This window comes from Mus pahari, chromosome 2 (assembly GCF_900095145.1).
Source record: "Mus pahari chromosome 2, PAHARI_EIJ_v1.1, whole genome shotgun sequence".
Taxonomy (NCBI): domain Eukaryota; kingdom Metazoa; phylum Chordata; class Mammalia; order Rodentia; family Muridae; genus Mus; species Mus pahari.
This window is the reverse complement of record NC_034591.1, coordinates 42,178,953-42,188,754: the sequence shown is the minus strand read 5'-3', so window position 1 is coordinate 42,188,754 and position 9,802 is coordinate 42,178,953. Positions and strand designations below refer to the sequence as shown.

The window sequence follows — 9,802 nt, the reverse complement described above, 5'->3', positions numbered from 1 at the left end:
AGGAGAGGAGAGGAGAGGAGAGGAGAGGAGAGGAAAGGAAAGGAAAGGAAAGGAAAGGAAAGGAAAGAAACGCTCCTGAAATCAGCAAGGTGAGGGCTTCTTAGCACCACTTGGAATCCAGTGAGTGATATTGACTAGTATAGCAAGAAAAGGTGCAGCCGAGTTGAGTGCCAGAAGGGACAGAACTGACGTTAGCAAAAAGACGATGTTCTGGCCATGTCTGTCTCTGTCCTTTTATATAGCTATCACAATGCTCTCTCTAAAACAAAAGCTGATGGTTTGTTTCCAAATTCTAGTGGCTTCTCCTCCTCTCCAGAGACAAACTAAAGCAGGGGACAGACATTCCACAGGCTCCTCATTGCTTTGCTGTCCGTCGATCCTGCTGTCATGACATCCTGGACTTTGAGGGCTACAAAGAAGCTTCACTCAGTGTGGGGAACCAGAATCCATCAATCACTAACTGCTGCCCTCTGGTTCTGAGACCTATGTCTCCAAATATCTACCTGTGTGCTCGAAGCAATGAAAGTTAATATATGCATTTCTGTCTCCCATTCTATGGGTTTTCCTGCCTATGGAGAAAAACATTCATCAAGTATGAGTTAAGAGCACAATGGTATCATAAATACGGTGCAATTTCAGTTTGCAGAAAAGTCTTATTAAAAAAAACCCAACAACTCAATTTTGTTGACTCTCTCTATGATTTGAGCAAACTGCTTAATTTTACTTGACATTTGAAGAGAACAAGATAACCATAGATTTTTATCTGGCTGATTATATATATATATATATATATATATATATATATATATATATACACAATATTAATAATCTGTCTCAATTAGATTCACAAGAATATAAGTACAGAGGATTATAAGCCTCTTGAAAATAATCATTTCTTTTAATTCAAATTTAACTGCTTCTTAATAGGGTATTGATTTTTAAAATCAAAGTCCTACCCATCCCACCCACAGCATATTCTCTGTTCAAGGAACGGGAAAAGCAGAGTGAAAACAGGGGGTGAATAGTCGTGGGATTTGATCCAAAAGAACGCTCTGACCCCAGCATAATTCTAAACAAACAGGAGCTGTGATCAGCCCCAGTTAGAGAGGGCTGAGCTGCCCGGGCACGAAGGGAGTATAAATATACTTTTGTGCTCAGAACCTCTTGAATGAATAGCAAAGCAGTAAATTGTTCTATCAACATGAATCATAGATGATGTATTTTAACTTATTAGACTTCCTTTATATTTTTATATATTTCATTTATTTCATTTGACACAAAGTCTTCCCATACATCCCACTCTGGCCTTGAACTTGTGATCTTCCGGCCTTTGCCTTCCCAGTTCTAGGGTTAAGGCAGGCACCACCTCTATTGACTAAGAATATGTTTTTATAACAATTCACTGAGAATGAATTTCCCTTTTGTTTTTTACTATTTATGTTTTTTTATATATATATTTCACAGAGTAGCCACTGTTTTCAAAGAGTGCTTATACTTCTTATAAATTGAACCTACCTGCACATGAGATGAAATAAACTTCCTTAAACAAGACCCTCACCACGACCACCAAACCTTCCACCAATGGGTTGGGTGCTGCATCCTGGACCCTAACTTGAAAGTTGATTTATCTCTGACATCATGGCAACCGAACGAAGGTTGCTGCCTGTAAACACCTGGTGCGTCCTTGGCATCTCTCCCAGTCCCGTTCGAACTTGTCTCTGGCCAGCTTACCTTAGATGCATGGAGAGCCCAGCAGGAGGGATGGGATGGTGGGAGCAGGCTGCCTAACCTATTTGGCAAGCATACGTGGGAAAGCTGTTTGAAGGTTTGGCTGTTTTTAACGGGTTTCTTTTAACCATGGGATTTTATTGCTCTCTTGATGGATCACCGTAACTCATCCTGAAGACAGGAAAAGCTTAGACTCTTAAAGATAACCCCACCTGGGCACAGGCGTCACCCAGTGTATTTTTAAATCTTATATCAGACCATAAAAGCAGGGAGATTAATTGTAAAGATCCAGATAGGATGAATTTTTTAATCAAGGAACAAACAACTTGAACAAAGTTGAAGACATTTTCTGACATTGTGCCCCAGATCTTCGGCACGTTGCCTGGAAACCGAAAGCCAGGATATGGAAGCTGAAAGAGATGCAAGCTTTTCCAAGCTGCATTTAGCCCTGAGCCTACGACCCCTGGATACACCCTTGAAAATACTACTACTGCCAATTCTCCTACTTTTCTCATTGAGCTGAGATTTTGTTTTTGTTTTTAACTCACACTCTGAGCAGCAGTGACCCTGGAGAAATAACCAGGGTCTCTTGTAAGTGTGAGAGATCAGTAGTTGGGGTTCAGGGTGAGGACACCTGCTCCCTTTTCCCTGTTAAATTGGGCAATATTTGAAAAGCTTTCAGTCTTTAACTGAAGGCACTTTTTTGATTTTATTAAACACTAATACTATTCAACCTAGCATGATAATTGATGTGATTGTTTTTAAAAGGTTGAATAAACACCAGTATTTAGAAGGCAAACAAGTTAGATAGTATTAAATTATAACTTTTACTTATAAAAAAATAAGCCTAAGTTTATACATTCCAAGTTTTCCTTCCTTCCTCCCTTCCTTCCTCCCTCCCTTCCTTCCTTCCCTTCCTTCCTTCCTTCCTTCCTTCTTTCTTTCTTTCTTTCTTTCTTTCTTTCTTTCTTTCTTTCTTTCTTTCTTTCTTTCTTTCTTTCTTTTTCTTTCTTTTCCCCTTCCTTTTGCTTTGTTTTGAGATACTGTTGCTTTTTCTTTGTAGTCCTAGGCTGGCCTCAAATTCAGAGATCACCATGCCTCTGCCTGAGCGTTGGCATAAAGGCATACCCTACCATTGTCCAGAAGACAAGTTTGCTAAATGCACATTTTAGCAAAACAGTATCAGGATTGTTAGATGTGGATTTATTTTAAGAGGTATATATTATAAAAATTAAACCTACAGCGGAGAACTCTTAATTCTTTACTAATGTAAGATATTAAGAAATTTCAAGACTCTGGGGAATTGGCTCTGTGGTTAAAAGCACCATACGGGCTGTTCTTCAAGAGGACCCACGTTCATTTCCTAGTGCCTACATGGTGGCTCACAAACATTTGTAATTTTGATTCTCTGAGTTATGAAGAAAAGAGGGGAACCCAAGACCCTCTTCTGGCCTCCTCAAGTATCATGCACTCAAGGAGATACCCATATATGTAAAATAAATAAGAATAATTTTTTTAAAAAGAAAATTTAGGAGCTTAGAATGAATCTGAAGGCCGATTTAGTAGTCACGTGATCCTGAAAGTCAACTGAACTCACTAAAAAGATATATTTACAAAACTACTGCAAGTAGATCAAACCGGATGAACAAAATAATTTTTAAATTTAAGTTTTACATAAACATAAATTGCACATATAGTTTTATTGTATATAGTTAAAATTCATGGTATCATACGAAAATAAACTGAAAATTGAGTTTGAAATTCTCAGTTGGTATAAAGAGAGTTCTACTCAAGTACTTTCCATTACAGCAATTGCATAGGGAGAAAAATCTTACTTCAGAATAGTGAGGCTTCTGAAGATGATGCATAAACCAAATTCCACCCCTAATGTAGAGCCTTAGGATTCCTTGAACCCCTAAAAATGAGTCTAGAAGTTACTATCACAAGACAACATATATACACATAATATTTTAAACTAAAAAGCAGAATAAATAAAAGTGAAATGCTTTGTTCATGAGAAAGTGATAGACATTAAGTTAACCAGAATCAAAACTTCTCAGAATTGACTTTGAACAAACTAGCAGCCTAAAGAAATCTGAGGAGGATAGATAACATGTTCATAGTTTTTCAAGGTTGGGCTGTGTCTAAACTTTGGGCTATACTATGGCAACACTTTTATCTCAACTCACCATCACTGCAACGCATATCTTTACTTTCGTACAAAACTCGAGGAACTGCATCTAAAATAAAGAAGGAAATTTATATTTAAAAATAAAACTGAATTTAATATAAAATTACAGGTTTTGCTGAATAATTATCTCGCTGTGTGTCTGTCTCTTTCTGTTATCTCTCTCTCTTTCTGACTCTGTTGTTGTACGTCTCTGTCTCTCTCTGTGGCTCTGTCTCTGTGGCTCTCTCTGTCTCTGTGGCTGCATTTCTCCCTCCCTCCCTCAGCCCCTCTCCCTCTCTCTGAATCTGGAGTTCACTGATGAGCTAGTCTGGCTACCCAGCAAAGCCCAAAAATCTGCCTGTCTCTATCCACCCCCCACTCCCAAGCTCTGGGGTTACCGACTTGCACCAACATACCCAGAGTTTTACTTGCATTCTAGAGATGCAACACAGGTACTCATGTACAAAAAGCAAGCACTTTACTGGCCATCTCTCCACCCCTCACCCACAAGCATTTCTAAGTAAAGCTTATAGTTACAGTACATTCAATCAGCTATCAAGTTCAAAGTGCAAACATGGAATTACTTCAGGTAAGAGAGTATTGGAGAAACGTCTTTACCCTAAAGGTAAACTATTACATTTTCTTTTTCATCAAAAAAATGCCAGAGAGACTTCATCCGGGAACTGATAGGAGCAGAGTCCCACAGGCAAACATTAGGAGGAACTCAGAGCATCCCACAGAGTCCGAGGAAGAGGAAGGAAGGAAGGAACCAGAGGAGTCAGGGACACCGCAGGAACAGAACCCACAGAATCTACTGACAGGGACTCATGTGGGCTCCAAGAGGGGAGCCTGTAGTGGTATGACCTAGTTCCTCTGCATACATGTTATGACCTAGTAGCTTGGTGTTCTTGTGAGATCCCCAACAGTGGGAGCGGAGGCTGTCTCTGACTCCTTTTGCCTGCATGTGGGACCCCAAGTTGCCTCATCCAGCCTTGATGTGGTGGCATGTGGTCTTACTGTCGGACGTTGTGCTGTGTTCGCCTGATGGCCCTGAGAGGCCTGCTCTTTTCTGAGGGGAGGTGGAATGGGGGTGAATCTGTGGGCCAGGGGAGGTGTGTGTGGAGAGGAAGAGACTGCAGAAGGAGAAACGGAAATCAAGGTGTAACATATGAGGGACGAATAAAAAGCAACAGCTAATTTTTTTCATACAAGAAGAAAATATTAGGGAAAAATGATCCACCAGTATATCTATTTCTTTTAACTAAGGAATCCCTGTTATAACTGGGAATTCGTCTAATACTGTGTGGTTCTCCGGGGGACCTGCATGGTACCCTCTAAGCAGAAGTCTGGTTTAAGGCCTGTCACTGAGTTTGAAGGACACTAGTTTGAGAACTGCACGTAATTCTTGATGATTTTCTGAAAACAAATATTTAGCAGTAGGATTTCTGGTCTGTGAGGATACATTTTATTCAACTAAATGACCTATTCCTGTGCATTAAGGAGTGCACCTAGAGCCACTACACTCCAAGCATGTGTTGTCGTGCCGAGTGCCAAAGCTCCAAGAGTAATTTTTAAACCATACTTCCTAAGCTCTCGAGTAGGCCCTTAACATGTGCTCTAATGTAAACATTTACCACCATTATAAGAATGCTCACTGCCCCTCACTCTTCTCCTCTCTATAAGAAGAAAAGTCCAATTTTCAAGAGAAAAAATATCACTTCCTTGTTTAAGTTTTGGTTTTGATCGCTAACAGATTTAAACATTTTCAAATATGCATTTTATTAGCCATCTGCCCCTTTTCTTTATGCTGTAATATGTGGCACTATATGCATTTACCTTTTTCACTTTGGATTCCTTCCAGTGACCTATGTGGTTTCTCAATGGTCTCATTTTTTGTTGGAGAATTCCTGTAAATACAGTACAGAGCAAGTCCAGGTCAACAAGGTGACACACTGTCCCTTGTCCCAGGTGAGCACAGTTATTTTGGTGAAGACAAGAAATGGTAGCTTTCACTCTATTATATCCTATCTTGCCTCCAGTGAGGTGGCTGTGATCTCATCATCTCTAATCAGTAAATACATAGTTGAAGAAAACAAATAATAATAATAATAATAATAATAATCGGTCACACTCTAGCAGAAAGCTGAGCAACCTAGGGAAGCCAGGCTCCAACAGAGGTGACTCAAAAATGCACATTTTCACCGGGAATTTTGCCTAACATTCCACAGCTTTGAAGCCAAGAGCCTTGGAAGTCCTGAGGCACAGCCTGAGAATGTACACAAAATTAGAGAAACAGGCGTGGCTATAGGAAACAAGTGGCGTTGCCAAAGCGTGTGTTCTTACCCTCCCTGGTAACCCACAGAGACGGCAGAGGTTGTTTATATCTTGGCACGATCACTTCGTTTTCTGCGTTGTAGAAGTAACCAAACGCTCAGCTGGATGAACTGTTAAGTCCTTAAAACTGCAACTAAAGTAACCTAAACTACAGTCAGAAACTTGTCTGGTCTGGATAACAGAGACCATGGGGCCCTGTGGTCTCTAGCCCTTGATGATGCATTGGTGTCTGTCACCCCATTAAAATGGAGATAATAGATGGTATTTGCTCTACGCAGGAACACTGTGAGGATCAGATAAATGGCTAGTGCCACAAACTGTGCTGAGGACCAAGCAGCAGGAAAGTCAGCAGGGCACGGCAGCGGCAGCAGACAGGAAGTCTTTAAAAAAAATAAAAAAATAAAAATAAAGCCTAGGCATTAAAAAGATTTCGCTGACTGCTAACTGGTATTTCCATCATTGCCTAAAGCCTGCTCTCCTTTAGGAGGCACAAATGCAGTGGCTTCTTCCAAGGGATGGAGTAACAGAGAAAGGATTCATAGCAGGAGGAAGGAAGGATTTTGATGATGATGAGATTTTTCAGTAGTTTGTTTACCTTTATTTTTGCTGGGAGTCAAAAATCTCTCTACTAAGGAAGTGAATCTAGCTGACGTCTAAATTAAAAAAAAAAAAAAATCTAAGAGTTCGCCATGAAGAAGAGCTTCTAGGAGACTCATTCAAGAGACACAGCCCTGAAATTCCCATGAGCTGAGTTGCGGAAGCATGGCTGTCTTAAATTTGCGAGAACTTGTACACAACAGCATTGTGTAGGGTTTTTTTTTTTTTTTTCCCTTGAATGTTTTTTGGTGAATAGATCGTTTTGAAATTGTATCTATTTTCTCAGAATGAACTTCCACGGAGCAAAGTCCATATGCTACTTTATTGGAGCGTGAAAATTAAGGAAGACTCCCACGCCACTTAGATTGAGCCTTGGGTCTCATGCATAATGTTACCCACCACTGCTGATGTCCTGACTCTATCTTTTCTTACCCCAATGCTGTGCCACAAGCAAATGCTCTCTCTGTATTTCTAAGGAAAGATGAAGTCATTAGATCCAAGTGCTGAAGAGAAGTGCAGAACAATGGGTGTTCTGTATGTGTGCTCTGAAGGTCAGTATGCCAGTATTGGTGTTAGCCCTGACGTCTTAAGCTGCTGGTTTGTCTTAGAATCTGGTCCTCCCTCACATTTATATGAGAAGTACGATCCTCCTTGCAATAGAGCATGAATGATCATGGGATATACATACTCACTGTTAAATCAGTAAAGATAATTTAAGCTGAGTACTTTAAGAGACATTTCTAGGAACTTTCGATAAATATCAGAAGTAGACTTCTGTCAGTATTAATGTAGAGAGCTTGTTTTTGTACATATGTGGACTTCCTTATAAAGAAACTGTGCCCTCACCATATAGATGCCAAAATGGCCTCTGAGTGGCACAGGAACACAAAAGGAAAGATACAGAGCTTCTCATCACCTATCTGCACCTCAGAGTGACGCGCACAGCAGCTTTCTTGGATTACTTCCTGAAATAATACAAGGTAGGCAGCCTAAGTCATCATGATATGCAAAGAAACTGAGTCTTAAGGGAGTTGCTTTGCCCACTCTCATCAGTAAACTACAACGCTGAGACTTTCTGGTCTGCCTTTGTGCGATTCAGAATGGTTCCTATCCTTTATAATTATACTCAACAGTGACCGTTATTACATTTCTCTAAGGCAAGAGATTTCAGTCTTCTCGTTTCAATCAGTGGATTGTTGGACCCGGTCTTCTATTAGGAGCTGGAGATAACTTCACCAGGGAATGAATGTTCTAAAGCTTGCAAATCTCTGGGGAGCTTACTGAATGTCAAAGACAATTTAGACTCCTTGGGAATTTGTATCCATTCTTTGTGTATCTATACTGATGTATGAGACAGTCTTGGATGAGTCAAGTAGAGGTTTAGTATAAAAGGTGGCTTTGCGTTGCAGTATTTAAAACAATTTCCAAGCACCCAGAGAAAAAACATCTTTTGACATATTGAGGGAATAAAGCCAAGGTTATAGAGCTTTTGCAATCAAAGTGAACGTTAATGCGAGGAGACATTCTAAGAAGTCCTCAGATACATGGCTATTTGTAATTTTAATTACAAGCGAGTTTCTTATAGTCACTGTTTCCTGACACAGAAGGAAATAAAGGATAAGGGAACATTGCTGAAGCTATCCCCAACAGTGACTGGAAGGGACATAAAGGAGTGTCATGTCCCTTAGTCTTTCATCTCCCTGGGAGGCTTATGTCTAATTCTGTTTTCCTGGCAGTAGAAAAATCAAATGCTCTCTTAATTCTATCCATATTAAAGAACGGCAAAACTTTAAGTGCATCCCCTTTGCCAGCTACCGGAGGCACCAATATCCCACCTGCCTGTCCCCTCACGGTTACCTCTCATTTGAGTGGAAATGAAGATGGGAAAGCATTCTCTAAGCAAGCCAAATGAAGCCCAGTATAGATTTATAAAATTAGATTATTATTATTTTTTTATTCAGAATAAAGCCATGCCTTTCTCACGCCCAAATAAATGTGCCTGCTGTATCTAGCTCCAGGATGATGGAAGGCTCGTAACACAAGCCCCATCTAATCTTGCAGATGCTTCAGTAATCCAAAGGGATGGATCATGAGGTGAAACAGTACTGGAATGATTAATTTTAAACATTACTTTGTAATAGAGTCACATCTTCATTTGGAACTACTGGACGTCTTTTTTTATTTGTTACAAGGTCTGATGACCACCAGACCCATTATGGTCTCAGTGTTTGAAAGTCATTTATTTTCCAGGCCATGAATTTTTGGGCATACTTCTTTTTTGTCGTTGTTGTTGTTGTTGTTGTTGTTGTTGCTCACTTTAATGTAGGCAAAGCCTTTGAAATCAATCTTTCAGATTTAAGATTTTTTTTTTGTGGATTGCGCAATTCAAATTTGTGGATGTCTTACCATTCCAGTGGATGTAGCTGTGCCTTTTTATTCATGAGCCCAAATTGTTCAAATACATTTAAAAGTGACCAGTACTGGGACGGGACTGAACCAGGAGTTGCCATATCATAAAATTCACCCATCAGAGACCGAATCCCAGGAACACTGGACGGGAAGAGCTGAGAAGAAATGTTCAAAGAAAACATCAGCAAAACAAAAAAGATCAGTTGAAACTCTGAAAAGTAATTCGAAATGTAGTGTTATGGATACTGATTATATTTAGTTGGATATTGTTTGGTCAAGCAATTATTTATTAAAACCCTGCAATGAAAGCACGAAGACCCCAGTTAGATCTCCAGACACCAGAAGAAAGCCAAGCATGACCTCATTCAGCATCCAGCATGGGAGGGAGAGACTCATGGACCCATCAGCTCACTGAATGGCCAGCCCAGCCCACGTGATGAGTCCTGAGCCAATGATAGACTGTCTTAGAAAATGAGGCAGATAGCACATGCGGACTGACAGTGGGGGTTCTCTTCTGACCGCCGTACTCTTGCACACACACACACACACACACACACACACACA

The 9,802-nt window shown here is 40.2% G+C and overlaps 1 protein-coding gene across 1 annotated transcript in view; it reads right to left on the bottom strand.

Annotated features, from left to right (window-relative positions):
* The window catches only part of Cped1 (cadherin like and PC-esterase domain containing 1), a 259,149-nt gene that overhangs the window by 109,830 nt on the left and 139,517 nt on the right, over positions 1–9,802 (bottom strand). The window contains exons 11-13 of the mRNA XM_021190377.2: positions 9,236–9,393; positions 5,735–5,805; positions 3,918–3,968 (exon numbers count right to left, since the gene is read on the bottom strand). Coding sequence (XP_021046036.1) covers positions 3,918–3,968; positions 5,735–5,805; positions 9,236–9,393 — 280 coding nt within the window. The remainder of the gene's footprint in view (positions 1–3,917; positions 3,969–5,734; positions 5,806–9,235; positions 9,394–9,802) is intronic.